Source organism: Rosa rugosa, chromosome 1, assembly GCF_958449725.1.
Source record: "Rosa rugosa chromosome 1, drRosRugo1.1, whole genome shotgun sequence".
NCBI lineage: Eukaryota > Viridiplantae > Streptophyta > Magnoliopsida > Rosales > Rosaceae > Rosa > Rosa rugosa.
The window spans coordinates 38,066,641-38,081,254 of record NC_084820.1 but is presented as its reverse complement, the minus strand read 5'-3'; the positions used below and the strand labels follow the sequence as shown (position 1 = coordinate 38,081,254).

The 14,614-nt window shown below is 39.0% G+C and overlaps 2 protein-coding genes across 3 annotated transcripts; one reads left to right on the top strand and one right to left on the bottom strand.

Annotated features, from left to right (window-relative positions):
* The first annotated feature begins 2,736 nt into the window (after positions 1-2,736).
* Positions 2,737-3,644, top strand: LOC133736689 (protein E6-like). The gene has a single exon (XM_062164284.1). The coding sequence runs from the start codon at positions 2,762-2,764 to the stop codon at positions 3,530-3,532; it is 771 nt and encodes a 256-aa protein (XP_062020268.1). The 5' UTR covers positions 2,737-2,761; the 3' UTR covers positions 3,533-3,644.
* A 3,337-nt stretch (positions 3,645-6,981) lies between these two features.
* Positions 6,982-14,460, bottom strand: LOC133724827 (26S proteasome non-ATPase regulatory subunit 2 homolog A). 2 transcript variants are annotated; one of them, XM_062151702.1, is made up of 25 exons: positions 14,267-14,460; positions 13,935-14,035; positions 13,457-13,577; positions 13,310-13,369; positions 13,114-13,181; positions 12,904-12,946; positions 12,531-12,602; positions 12,410-12,448; positions 12,242-12,324; positions 11,907-12,021; positions 11,721-11,795; positions 11,297-11,455; positions 10,498-10,605; positions 10,310-10,414; positions 10,083-10,223; positions 9,859-9,963; positions 9,411-9,632; positions 9,082-9,195; positions 8,788-9,003; positions 8,370-8,429; positions 8,165-8,278; positions 7,992-8,077; positions 7,737-7,845; positions 7,458-7,636; positions 6,982-7,372 (listed from the first exon to the last, which is right to left on the bottom strand). In XM_062151702.1, the coding sequence occupies exons 1-25, from the start codon at positions 14,390-14,392 to the stop codon at positions 7,300-7,302; spliced, it is 2,694 nt and encodes an 897-aa protein (XP_062007686.1). In that variant the 5' UTR covers positions 14,393-14,460; the 3' UTR covers positions 6,982-7,299. The 2 variants fall into 2 exon arrangements, with proteins under 2 accessions (XP_062007686.1, XP_062007687.1); XM_062151703.1 differs by having other exon boundaries at positions 12,531-12,596.
* Positions 14,461-14,614: the final 154 nt, after the last annotated feature.

Here is a 14,614-nt window from a genome sequence, read left to right as displayed (position 1 = left end):
AACAGTACATGAAATATTGGCCATTCCGAAGTTCGGTACATCAGGTTTCAAAGAATTAAGATCGGTACATGAAATTGCAATTTCGACCCAAAATCGGTGTATGCTGTTACTCTTTCCGTTATTTAGGGTGCTTTCCGTCAAACTTTGAGGGGCAAATCTGTCTCTTCAAGCCTTATTGATGAATATATATATATTCTCTCTCTCTCTCTTTTTTATAGAAACATCAAATTTATTGACATAGAGATAAAAAGCTAGGTACATAATGAGCAAAGTAGATAAAACCCAAAGGCATTAACCAGTTCAAATTACTAAATCGATAGACACAAGAAAAAAAGAAAATTATTACTAGAAATTAACATTAAGTCCTGCAGTTGAGGCTTCGATTATTGATTATGTATGCCCTGGTATGTGAAATCCATTCTGTGAGGACAGACCAAAGCAATATGCCCTGCCTCATTGCAAAAACACAATCCCAAAAGCACCAAAAGCTTCAATCTTTCACTTTTAGCAACAAAATCAGCACAAACCCAACAAAACCCATCATCCAAATTAGCATAAAGTAGTCTCAAACAGCTCTATAAGTGAATAAAACACATTGAAATCTAAAAAAAAAAAAAAGGAAAAAGATGAAGAAACTATACCGGTCATAGCGAACAGCGAGATTGAGAAGAGCTAGCAGAGAAGCTTGGCGAGCATCTGGGTTAGGAGACACCAGCATAGTCACCAAAGGTGGAATCACACCTGAAGCTCCCAACTTTAATCGAGTCTTGGCCGTAGAAGAAGAAGAGGAGGAGGAAGAAGACGACTTTCTGACCAAGTTTCTGACGTCTCGGGCGGCTTAAATTTGGCCTTGTGCGCCATCCAGGTTTCGTAGCTCGAGCTGATTGTGGTCATCGGTTCTCCGGCGTCGTTCGGGAGGAACTTATCTGGCGGGGTGATGGAGTAGTCAACGTAGCCGAGGAGATTGTGAGCTTTGAATATGGGCATCAGGCTGGAGATGGAGTCGTAGAGAACGTACGTCATGTTAGGATAGCCGGAGGTCGGTGAAGGAGCGGCGGCCATTGCAGAAGTGATGGAGCTTCTCCCTGGCTTTCTAATTTCTTCAATCTGTTAAAAACCCACAGAGAGAGCGAGAGAGGAGAGAGAGAGAGAGAGAGATGAAAACCAAAATTACCCTTCAAAAATTGTATAATTACATAGGCTTAACGGTATTATTGACGTCATGTACTAAAAGTGTGTCAAAATTACAATTTCATGTACCGATCTTAATTCTTTGAAACCTGATGTACCGAACTTCGGAATTGTCAATATTTCATGTACTGTTAAAATTTTCCCCACATACATATATAGGCCCGTTCTAGAAAGGACCTCCTTACAATCTGAGAATTTTTACTATTTTACACTAATATATGATTTAATTTAATGATTTCAACCTTTGATCCCCCCTCCCCCCCCCCCCCCCCCCCGGGGTTTCTCTACACCCACTTTTGTTTTCCACACTTTGGCAAAATTTCTATTTTCGTTTTCCCTCCCAGATATCTCACTTTCATCTCTACTCGTCTATCACCATTACTTTCCTCTAGCTCTCTCTCTGACCTTTGAAACCTTGTTCTCACTCTCTATCTTTCAAATCCACAAATCCTCTATCAATTTTCAAAGCTTTCGAGCTCAACGTCCTCATACCCTTACTTGATGAATGGAGTGGAGTAGAGAACAAAAACAAAATGTAGAGACAAAAAGAGAAGGAAAATGATGGAGCGAGAGAGGGATTGCAGCACAATTGTGATGATGGTGGGATGATACTTGCCTCACCATGAGCATATGTCATTGTTAAAGTTCTTCCGGTCATTGTCATTGTTTTTTTTTTTTTTTTTTTTTTCACTAAAATCTTCCCCACAGTTTGGATAGTTAAATTTAGTATTTCCAGTCTGATTGACTTTTTTTTTCCTTTCTAATCTTGGCCACAATTTCTGGAGCAAACTTGCAATCCAAAAGTCAAATGAGTTGCCGCATGCCACATGTTATGATATCTTGGCAATTATTTATTCATTCTGCTTTGCAGTGATTGCGCCATTGCCTTGAACATTACTTTGCTTAGAACCAAATCAAAGATTTCCATGCCTTCCCTTTTGCTACAACATAATTATGAGAAAGTAAAAGATATCCTTTTTTCTTTTCATGAATGACTTGTAATCACAGTGAATAATGCCAAATATATACAAGAATTCTATAGTGAATTAAGATAGATAAATATTTTTATTCAAAAAAAAAAAAGATAGATAAATATTTAAATCACATTGATGGAAAAAAAATAAAAATAAAAAGGGATGGAGATGGAGGCAATGCTTGATTCTTGTACAAGGAAGACAATCAATTAAAATCCCCTATACTGGGTCCTTTCACTCTCTATTTCTCTGTTCTTTTCCTTTTTCACTTTTGCTTTGCCAAACCAACTCAAACAGTCACATCTTAATCTTGAGACACTGCCCACTTAAAGAAAAGAAATAGAGAAATCTAATTAAGTTGGTAGAAAAGAAAAGCTACCTCTTTTGACTGAGACTGAGACACAGGTTTCTCAATCAATGGCACTGTCCCCTAATAACGTAGAGAATTCTCATACCGAGATTGCACATGTGAGACCGTGCCCTATTCCTCAATCTCCCCATAATTGCTCCGCCAATTAACAGAGCCAAAAGCTCCTTTGCCCTAAACCCTATATATAAGCCCTTACCTTCCAAGTTCAAACCACCATTGTCCTTCAATGACTTCCTCTGCAAAAGCTCTCCCATTTTTCTTTCTTCTAGTGCTTTTCTCTTCTCTTCAAGTTGAAGCTAGACAGAGATTGTTCTTCAGCAAAGTCACCCACAGTAATGGGAATGGGCCCCAGATACCGGTCACAGAAGATCCAGCAACACCAACACCATCATATGCACCCACATATACACCAACATATTCACCATTATATGGACCAACATATACACCAGCACCAGCACCAGAATTAACAGTAGCAGAGTCACCAGAAGGAGGAGCACCACTTGTACCAGCACCGGCACCGTTTGATTCTGAACCAGAGTTCGGCTATGAGCTATATGGTTCTGCCGATCAGGAGACACCAACCACCATTGATGTCCAAAATGAAGTTGCAACTCAAGAAAATGGTCATTATGAAAATACCAACTTGTACAACGACAACAGTAAGTACGCGACCAATTACAACAGCGATGGATACACCACCAACTACATCAATGGCAGAGAAGGCTTTACCAACAGCTATTACAGTAATGGCAATGGAAACAGCGTTGATGGGTTTGAACAGCAAGGGATGAGTGACACAAGGTTTCTGGAAAATGGAAGCTACTATCATCAGGACAATGACGTGAAGAATGAGAATAATGACAAGTTGAATGGGTACCAGTCCGGGAGAGGAAGCACTACAAATGAAGCGTATTTTGGTAACAGTGAGAAGCCCAATGAGTTCAACACCATGGAGGAGTTTGAGAAGTACCAGGAGAACCAAGGATATGTGCCTTGATTTGATTTTGATATCCATGTTCAACATACACACACAGAGAGATATCTGAATGCATGTACTAAGAAGTCAGTACTCTAAGTTAATTAATTAAATGAGATTTTTGCTAATGTTATTTTGGGAATGCCATTTTTGTCAAAACATAATTGCTAGATATATATGCCCGAGTGCTTAAAGCTAATACTTATATTGGCACATGAACAAATACATACAATATAGATGTATAGTGGTGCAATGTGTCTTGGAATCTGATAGTCTTCTCTTATATATAATCTTCGAATAAGAGATATATATTTTTTTTTTTCATTCGCGACCTCATATCTCGACAAATTTACTGTTTGTATCTTAGGTCTCCATGAGTATATCACTTGTGCATATTTTCAACTAAATTTAAAATTTCATTAACGCATTCATAATTGTGATTTACCATTATTCATAATGGTTGAGGTCGAACAAATTTGGTTCGTCCAAATATGGAGAAAACAACCCTAATCTCTCTCGCAACGCTTATTCTCACACTCCCTCTAACGCCGCCTCCTGTCGGCGATGCATACAGCGGTTCCGACCAACTCCCAAGCCTAAATTTTTTGGGTCCGATCTCTGTTACCTTTGCCGGTAATGGGAATAATCCTTCTTGGAAGAGCAGATTTATGCTCGAGGAAAGCCTGAAGTGGTGGTCTGATCTCCCGGGCAATGGTAGGGGCGGCGGCGAAGCAGTCTGGCTGCTAAAGACCTCCCAATCTCTCTCTATGTCTTCAATGGCGTTATCGTCGTTGCTTGAGACGCAGATGACAAAGGATGCTGAGCGAAGGTGCAACGCAGAGGTTACAGATCTGGAATGGATGTTGAATGGAGCTTGGGCGCCGCTGCAGACGTGGTCAAAATTGCCGGTGACTTGCCGATGGATATGGGTGTCCAAATCAATAGGGCAGGACTGTTTTTTGGCTCATACTCGAGCCCAGTTCTCGGTGATTCTGATGATGATTGCCCGGTGGTGTTCTCTAAAAGCTACTTTGGTCTCGAGCGGTGGTCCAGGTGGCTGGGTGACTCCCTGCGACGGAGATGGTGGTGGCTGTAACATGCAGAGAGATTACTGCCTTCGTGAGATTGGGTTTGGGCCCAAATGGGCTAGGGCACACTGTTGGGCCCATGCTTAAGGCTGCTGCTGTGGGCCAGAAAAGGAAGATGCAAGAAGAGGGTGATGGGCTCGGGCTATTCCTTAACAAATCCATTCGGATCTTTAAGAGTTTGGGCAGCTGTGGGGCCCACTTCACCGTGTTGTTAGGCCCAATCTCTCTATGGATCGGACAACTTTTGTGTTCGACAAAATCTCCTAGCCCTACCTTGTAGGGTAAGGAAAAAATATAGATAGGTGTGGTAGGGGCCTATTTACTATGTCTTACTATTCTCCATAGTTTATAGGCTCGCTTTAAATAAGTGAGCAGTTAGTTCGAATATAGGTGGTCTGTTTCTATGTATCACAGTAGTTCTCTTACTACAACTTCTTGATATGTCTAGTCAAAGGCAGCAGAAGGATATGTAATGGTCATCTTGGCATGCGTTAATGAAATCCACATTTCTTTCAAAAAATTTGGTTCATCCATAAAATTAATCTATTTTAGTACCTAAATGATTTCCAAAATAGCTAAAATTTTGTAGAAGTGAATCAAGTGATCTATTTATAAAGACCTAAGAGCTAAATGGTAAATTAATGACATGATCGAAAAGTGAGTCTCACAAACGATCCCTTAAAATAATCATTATAATCAATAGAAATGATTATTTTAAGGGATCGTCTGTGAGACTCCAAAAGAGAAGATCTCCTCATCTGTAAATGTAACTCAGTCAATAGAATTACTTCATCGTTTAGGTTTCTTTCGAAGAACTATCCTTGCAAAAAGTCAGTCTAATTGGAGATTGTTTTTGGTAATTTATTCCTTGTATTGTTAAATGGATAAGGTAGGGCTGGATTCGGTACTAAACCGATCCATTTTTCCCCAAACCGTTGCCGAACCGACCTCCGTCGGTATGAGGATTTTCAAACCGCTGCCGAACCGACATAGTCGGTATACCGACTGTCGGCAAGCCGAATTTTCGGTTGGTCGTTCGGTTTTGATTTGCCGGCGGAGTTTTCACTGAGATTGGAGATGGGATGATCTGATGATGTTGATTTGATGATGGAATATGTTGTAATTAGAAGATCTGATGTTGATCTGATGATGATCTGTGTTGATTTGATGGGGATTGGGGAGGAAGAAAAAAGAAAAAAAGATGAGAAGAAGAAGATGAAGCAGAATTGCAGGAAGATGAAAGAACTGGAAGAAAGCAAAAGCAATGGGACAAGAAACTGATGGAGATTCTGGAAAAAAAACAAAAAAAACTGAAGGAGATGAAAGATGAGGATGAATAGGGAGAAGAAAGTGATGGAGATGAATGCTTTCTGATTTTTGGGATTGATGGACCCGATGAGGTCTAATTGTTTTTTTCTTTTAATTGTATTAGGTTAAGAAGGAATAAATATAATAATTGTACCACATTTAATAAAAGCAACTTGTGCTCTAGTGGTTGAGAGCTGAGTTGCGGAGTGAGGGAATGGGGGTTCGACTCCTGCCTCCAACCAAATTCTTGCTATTTTGTGTTTTAATTTGATAGTAGGAACTAAGAGACAATAAATAAAAAATTTGTGCTTATAATAGTAAGAGAACGAGCTGCTCTAGTGGTTGGGAGCAAACGTTGAGTGTTAGAGGTCCAAGGTTCGAACCTTGCCTCTTATCAAAGTGTAGCCATTTTGGTATGCATATAACACTTTGGTATACATATTCGGTATGAGGTATTGTATACGGTCGGTACGGTATACCGACGGTATGCAATATCTCATACCGTAGCCGAGCCGAAGGGAGCCATACGGTACGGCTCAGCCGAGCCGAAAGTCGGCAGGCCGAAATTTCGGCCCAAATCGGTTCGGGCCGGTTCGAAAATCGGCTGGTTCGGTTGCTTCGGCCCATTTTGCCAGCCCTAGGATAAGGGGCACAGGTACAAGGATTGTTTTGTAAATATCCAGTTTTTTTCTTTAAAAAAAAACAGACAAACAAAACCCAAAAAAAAAAAAAAAATAGTACCATAATATTATTGTGGTCGGCCCATTCGATCTATAGACATGTCAATCTTCTTTCGATTGTGGATGGTTAATCTTAGGTCAGTGACATCTGTCGTTAAGATTGTCAGCTCAGCCAAATGTGAGGAAACAGTGACAGATGTAGAAGACGAATCAGTGGAAACATTGGAACATAAAGTATGCAAGGACGATCTGAAATGGAGAAGGGGTTAAGAAACTGGAGAAGTAGGCTGAAGGAAATTGAGAGAGGAGAGGGGTAAGGTGTACACTTTTAAGTCAAGATCACAATGACATGTCTAGTTTCAACAGTCTTCAACTCAATGACTACATCATGCTCTTGAGAATCAACAAAAACTACTTGCAGTAGTCTTATATTGACGCTGATCTATTTTAGTTTTGAAAGTAAGTGATCAACAGCCGCCAGGTTTACATTCAGTTACCGAAATCAAGTTACAAGAACACTGACCAAACATTAAAAGTACAAAAAACAACATGCTATTGAATGATATCATCAACAGTATTTGCATATCTTCTCTCATCACAGAGGCATTTGAATATATGCATTCATCTAACTCCTACCAATGTGCTACCTTCTTGGAACCAGCTTGCATCCAAATTCATCCACACTGCCCAGCTAATGTCGATGTTGGCATATTTACTCTTCCCGATACTCTGGATTTTCTTTCAAAATCACAAACCCTTCAAGGATTGGGGAAAGGGGAATATACCTGTATAAAAGCAATTGTTAACATTGAGTGGGTCAAGGAGCAGAACATCAATCACAAGCAACTTAGATAAAAAACAATTCCATACTTCTCAGTCGCTAGCTCAGCTCTATCGCCGGCAGCCAAAAGAACTGGTGTTGAGTGGGTCTGAAAGCCAGTAATTGTTTTGGGACGACCCGCCTGGCCAACAACATCCACAGCTTGGCCGACCCGAACAGGGACAGACAACGGCTTTAGATTCTCGTCCACAGTTAGCAACATTCTCGGCTACCACAAAAAAAAAAACAGTTTGATAATAAGAAATAGTGAAATATAGATTTAATTATCAGGAAAAGGCGGTGTAAAACATAAGTTATCAAACACCAACCTGCATTGCCAATATCAGAAAGTAGAGAACATAATGATACTTCCCCAAAATGATGGCTTTCATATCAAGACATGCATGCAGCATGGTTATGATTCCACCAAGTGCTGCCCTGTAAGCGGAAAGATAATATACAAAAATTAGACTGCAAGAATGAGGCCAGCCAGCAAGGACGCAAAGGATCATCTGATTGAACAGTAATTAAACATCAAGAGAAGATGACGTATGTTTAACATGTTGCACAACATGATTACTTACGGTGATAACAAGAAGCGATCAGAATGATATGGATTTAGAGTCAATAAACCCTTTCCTAAATGAACAAGACCTTGAGCAATTCGCACCTGCAATAGTGCCAAAGAAAAAAAAATTAAACTCTGAATACAATGGCAAACAAAAAAACCAAAGATAGAAAGCATAAGATGTATTACACAGAAGAGTAGGCTGGCATCCTTGTAGTAATAACTTGAGAGATTGCGAAGCATGGCAGCTATTCTGGCATTGTTGGTTCCTGCCCCTATCACACCTAAGGAAATTACTGCCGCCTGAAACATCAAAATGAAGATTTTAGACTTAAGGTTCAAGTGGGAAAATTATGTCAATAAGCGGAAATTAAAGCTTTCTATAATATCTTACCATTGCTACTTCTGAATCCGTATCATGGCTAAGTCTGCTTAATGTGTCCATAACGGTGACCTGGTCAAAATACCCGAGTAACAAAATAGTGAAAAGATGGCAAAGTTATTGAAAGAAATACCAACAATCATTTCCCTCTTTCAGAGTTTGCACTATTGCCAGAAGCCTAGTTATAACTCGATAAAACAGTATGAATTGTTATAATATGAAGAGCAGTTGAATAAGCATAGCACTCAAGATACAAGTTTTTTCTTTTTAAAAGCTTTCAGCTTTTGAAAAATGAGTGGAGAATTACAAACTTGACAGTAATAAAGTTGAGCCAAAAACTCACACACTACGTGAATTTCATGAATTTCTTAAATAAACAACCTCAATCATATACAGCCAAGATGGTCAGCTTGACCTAACAGATTAATACCTTTGGATTTGATATGCAAAGGAGACCAAGAGCCAAAGGAACTGCCCGACGGATATTTTGTTCTCCATATTGTAGAAGATGCTCCAATGAACGAATTGCCATCTCAAGTCCCAACTCTTCAGCCATTGCTATCATCGCAATACCAAGCACAGCAGGGCCCTGGTGTGTTTCACCCTTCTCAAGATGTTGTGAACAATGGCCAAGAAGGTTTTGAACCTGCATGAAATAAAAGCTCGCTACTTCATACATGTGTGACAAGGGAACTTAAATGAGTAGTAGGTCTTAGGATATTACCTTGAGAACATTTCCTGTTCCCGCATAAGCACAAGAAAGCAGAGTCATATCACAATGTTTTCTGATTTTTTCATGAAATGTCTTTGAAACTTCAGCAGTGGCCTCAACACTTTCCTGTGAGTCACAAGTGAACTAGCATTAGAATGTTCTCGAGTTCTGAAAGATTGAATGACTTCTTTGGCAGCAACAAATGGTTAATAATAAGCAAGCTCTGACTACATAATATATACTAAATGAATTTGATTTTGTATGAAAAGAAAGAAAGAAAGTTAAGTAGTAGTGATGCATTCCAGGGAAGGGGGAAAAAACGCCCTTGAGAAAAAGTATACCTGCTTCCCAAGGTACAGAAGACCTAGGCTGAGGGGTATTAGGCGAGCAAGGGGCTCCCCCAACTCAGCGTCACTTCGGTCCATTAGTGCAAATATAATTGCCTGAGCCACCTCCTCATTGCAAGAACCAACATATATCAACCCCAAGGAGATTGCAGCGAATGTGATAACATCAAGGGGAGCTTTGGCGTCATTTAGTATAGGAGTCAGCTTACTACGTATCTGGCACAAAGATAAGTTGGTTTTGATGAAAATAAGCATATTATAGCAGTTCAAGAAACTCTAACTAAACTAGCACTCTTCAGCTTATATGCCACCTAAAATAATAAAAATAATCAAGACACCAGTGAAGGTTTGACTGTAACTGTACTCATGTGATTCTTGAGCAAAGAATGATATAAGAACTAGGTCTATTGAAAATCGAAAGGCAAAAAGCAAAACACTTTACCTGCTCGTTCTCAGCACCAGCATATGCAATCCCTAGACCCATTATTGCACCAATTCGGATAGACGGATCTTCTTTATCTATGTATTCGCCCAGAAGTGCCAGTGCCTGGGAAAGAGATCAAGTAAGATCAATACTGGGGGGGGGGGGGGGGGGGGGGGAGAATTTAGAGAGAAACATTTATAAGGTCAAGTAGACAAATGGAAAGGTTAAGGTAAGGCACTCACTGGATCACAATCATTTTTTATACTGCAATTGACAATCCCAACCCCTAACAACGCACCAGCAATAACATGGTTGTCATTGCTGTGGAAGTACTTGTCAATTTGAGCCAGCCCGGAGTCAACATCCCACAGTAAAATTGTACCCTGTCGTGAAGAATTCCATACAAAACTTGAGAAATACAGTTAAAAAGATAAACAGAAAATATCAATGCTAAGAAAGAAATGCACACCAGACTTGCTGCAGCACTGGTCTTCCCATGTTCCTTATTCTTGAAAAGCCAGTTTCCTGATGCACCACCACTCGAGGCATCTGATGGGACAGTCATCAACTTATCCTGCAGGAACATTAATATTACATGTCAATAAAATCCAAAATTCAACAACATTTCACAGGCAAATCAATTCTGAATAATTTTACCTGACCAAAGCCAGCATTGACAAATGCATTAACAAATGTAGCAGCTAAGTTCTGTCTGGCTGAATCAACACTAGCACCAGCACTTGCCCGACCATCAAGTAAGTGTGCCTTCACAAAAAATACCAACAACATTATGGTGATCAGAGAAGGGACCTAGTGAGGAACAGTGCATGCATCATATTTAACAAATGACATGTATTATAAAATAGTTATTCTGAATTTTTAATACCAAATACCCAAACAGCAGACAGATTTATCCCAAAAAATTAGAAAGGATCAACAAAAAGGCCAATGGATATTGTGAAGATCAGATTAGGGATCTATATCTAGTGTAAAAACAGTGCAAGCCATATTTAATAACTTACACACCTAAAATATAAGGAACAGGTCTTTCAGTTAAATTTCTGATAGGTCCCTTATCCATGGATTACTGAGTTACTTGAATTCATTGAGTGAAAGCACACCCTATTTTACTACTTTTTTATAATGATGCAACTAGAAGAAAGAAAATTGTTGAAGTACTAAAACAGTAAAGGGGTGTGGATTATAAGAAGAATAGTGGATTTCTACCTCCTTGTCAAGGAGGTAAGTTAAAACCAATAGTAAATTTACCATAAATGACAAGGACGGAAGTTAAAACCAACTAAACGCCGTGAACAAAATGGCTTATAAGTAAACTTTTAGCACATTGAATGCAGTCAAATCCAGTCTTATGACAGTATAATATATCTTGACAAAAGTGAATTTAGAAATATCCATTAAGTGTCAGATCTATGACTTGAAATGAAAAGTTCAAAACCTTGTATATATCTTCTGGAGTTTTGGCCTCCATGACCTCAATATCACGAGCAAGGGTAAGATAACCTTCACTGAGTTTAGCGTTATTGATAATATCCTGCAATGCTTCTCTTTCTTCATCTTCTGCAACCATCTCATCATTAAGCTCAAAATTACTACCCTGTAAAGTTTAACAGGAAAACATGCATGAGAAACACACTGTCAGATACTAATGTCAAGTTCAATCTTTCAGGAAGGGTAAATAATATATTTTTTGAAGCACCTAATGCCTCCCATTTCAACAAGGGTGTCTGACTAAATATGTCTCTTCACTTAGGTAACAAGACAGCTAACCCACTTCTTGTATAATTGCCCCCCAGTGGACAAGAGGAGAGAAAGCGAGGAATAAGAAGAAAGACTTGACAAATATAAATTCCAAGACTTACATGTCTGGCAAGGATGTAACAGAATTGCTTTTTACGCAGCAGATCATCACAAGAGGTAAAGACTTGCTTTACATACTGCAAACACACTCAAAATTTTTAGGACCAAATCATAAACTAGTAATAATCTTCTCTCAATGTCCCTTGTCGATTAACAAAACACGCGATAATTTATAAAAAGGCACAAACCTCCTTATTGTCGAGGAAAAGAGCAATCTGAAGTGCATTTGGATACTCTTCAAATTTCAGATATATCATGAATGCAATATCCAAAACTAACATATCATCTGGTCCAGGAAGGTATCTGCATTATGTCAAGATACAAAGAGAATGTCAACACAAGGACTTCTTCACAAAGACACCTTTCAGCAGGTTATCCATATCTCAAACAAGTAATTTGATAAGTTGGTGAAGCAACTGATACAGAAAATTGTCCAATTAAAATTGGAAAAGCAAACTTGGCATATTATTTCCAAAAAACATGCCAGATTGGGCAAATATCTTAATCAAGGCAGTCTGCTTACCTTGCCGAACTGGTGAGGTAGAGACAAGTCCTCTTAAAATTTGTCTTATCAACATGCTCAACTAACAGATCAAGGTCTTCCACCTGGCATTGGACAAACTATCAGTCCCAAGAAGAAAGGGCTTGTCTAACAAAGAATGTATGTTGACAAATTAATATTCGATTTTACCTCCATTAAAAGGTCAACAGCTTCCGGTTCAGCATTGTGCTGCATTTCATAAATACATGATTAGAACCAAAATAAAAGAAAACACACACACACACACACACAATCTTGTTATTGATCTTACCCTCATGTGAAAAGCAACTATTTGTTGTACTAGTTCCATTAGATCATCAAAGGGGGTCTCATCACTCTGTAACTGAAAAGGCAAGTTAGAACCAATCCTCAAGAAATCATATACATAATAGCATGAACCATAAAAGTGCCTTGTCTTGATTACGTATTAACACATGTTACAAGACAAATGCATGCATTTTGAGCGCTACGTGATACGAGCATTGAAAGAAATTGCAGGATAATATTTCAAATGATGTACTGATGTCTTGAATTTCAATGTATACAAAAGAAGAATGATCGAGGAAAACTTGTCTTGCCACCTCAATTAACTCTTCCAACAAAATAAAAGTTAATACAACATGTTCAAAGGATAGAGTTCACACCTGTCGCTTGGCATATTCTTGAGCAATTTCTCCAGCTAAATTCCTGATTACAAGAATGTCAACAGTAGTGAGGATAAGATATATTTATTAGTCTTATACCCAATTGAAGGAACCTTTAAAAACACGCAAGAACTAAAGGGATGATACTATCATACCACAAAATTCCACTAGAGGCTATGCATATATCATTAGAAATTAGAAGATTCTTACCTGACATATTCATGGCCCCATGAACCAATATCACCATCTGAACCCAATAATCTAAACTTTAAGCTTTCCTGAAAGAGGTGGACATATAAAAGACATAAATACACAGCTCTTAAACAACAAGAATGGTGCGCCAGTTTTGCCATGGCCAAAAAATAATAATGTAGAAAACTCAAACCGTAAAATAATAAAGACATACCCGTTCTCCTTCAGCAGACATGGTCAATGCCAAAACCGACAATATATCTGCGAGGTATTTCTGCATGCAATACAACAGTAGATTATTTAAACAAGAGCAAATACTATTAGTATTGAAGTGGACAAGGCACCAACAGATAAAACATACCTTCAAATCCGAATCACTCATTGTTTCATAATATGCTTTTAGAGTTCCATAATGCGGGCGAAGATATTTTAACGGCTTTGGAACTGAGGTCATGGAACTAGTTGAGGTACGAATTTCCTGCCTACAAAATAAAATTTGATGCCATGTCAAGCCACACAATATTATCTGATCCATATAAGCAAAGATTGGTGCTGACAAGTTTCCAGGTAGTCAAAAACATCAGACCAAGCCAGATGCAGCTGTAACAAGCGCCAAGACTTAAAAGCTTCCTTTTTCAAGTGTATCAAGTACCAATAAATTGGTTTACAAAGAATTGAGGGAAATAAATTGCAACCCAAGAGAAAATATCAAACATAATTTTCATAGCTTATAAGCTAGCACAATTACTGAAAGATACAAGTTAAGCTTATATTACAAAATTGTGGACTGTAAATTACTGAACTTTTAGGGGGCAGAAAAGAGAAGTTATAGCCTATACCTCATACTCTCAAGGGCAACCTTCTGCAACCCAGGATCGGGATCTTGAACCCTCTCCACATATAACTCCAATTGTTGCTTCAAGGCCAAATCTTCATCGGACTACACATAACACAGATGCAGCTCAGTTGACAGAAACAAACTCACCGAAACTAACAACAACCCATCGCAGCTACGTAACTTAACCAATGCAGCTCAACTCCTCAGATATATATAATGAACAAAACGAAAAATTTAAAATCGATTTTTCTTATTTAGAACCGAAATATAGAGACGAACAAACCCTAAATACAAAATTGGGAGGAGCTAACCCTAAGAGGTGGAATTGCTTACCAAATCCTCGTCCTTCTTGTCATCTTTCTTTTTGGAATCCTTTGGGGGCGGCGGTTTGGTGGGCTCGTCCTGCTTGCCGCTGCCGCTTCCGCTTGCGGTGTTCGTGTTCGGATCTTGCGATGCCATGGTCGATGGTCGATGCTGCTCTACTTTCCTCTTGAACAAGAAAGTGGAGACTCCTTGCTAATGTTCACTCTTTCGATGCTGCTTTACACCTTATATAAGGCGACTCGGGCCTAAACCCAGATGAGTTGCAATCCCAACTCTCTCTCTTTTTTCCACTGGGCCTCCACCAGCAACTCAGCCCATTTCGGCCCGCGTAATCTAATCTTTTTTTTATTTTCTGTC

Bases quoted from the DNA above. Each gene is read 5' to 3' on its own strand.
- LOC133736689 (XM_062164284.1), top strand. From the start codon at position 2,762: ATGACTTCCTCTGCAAAAGCTCTCCCATTTTTCTTTCTTCTAGTGCTT.
- LOC133724827 (XM_062151702.1), bottom strand. From the start codon at position 14,392: ATGGCATCGCAAGATCCGAACACGAACACCGCAAGCGGAAGCGGCAGC. The intron at 13,370-13,456 runs GTATGTTTTATC...TATTGCATGCAG, and splicing joins TGAGTGATTCGGATTTGAAG to AAATACCTCGCAGATATATT. The intron at 9,633-9,858 runs GTAAAGTGTTTT...TCTTTGTGCCAG, and splicing joins CTGGTGCTGAGAACGAGCAG to ATACGTAGTAAGCTGACTCC.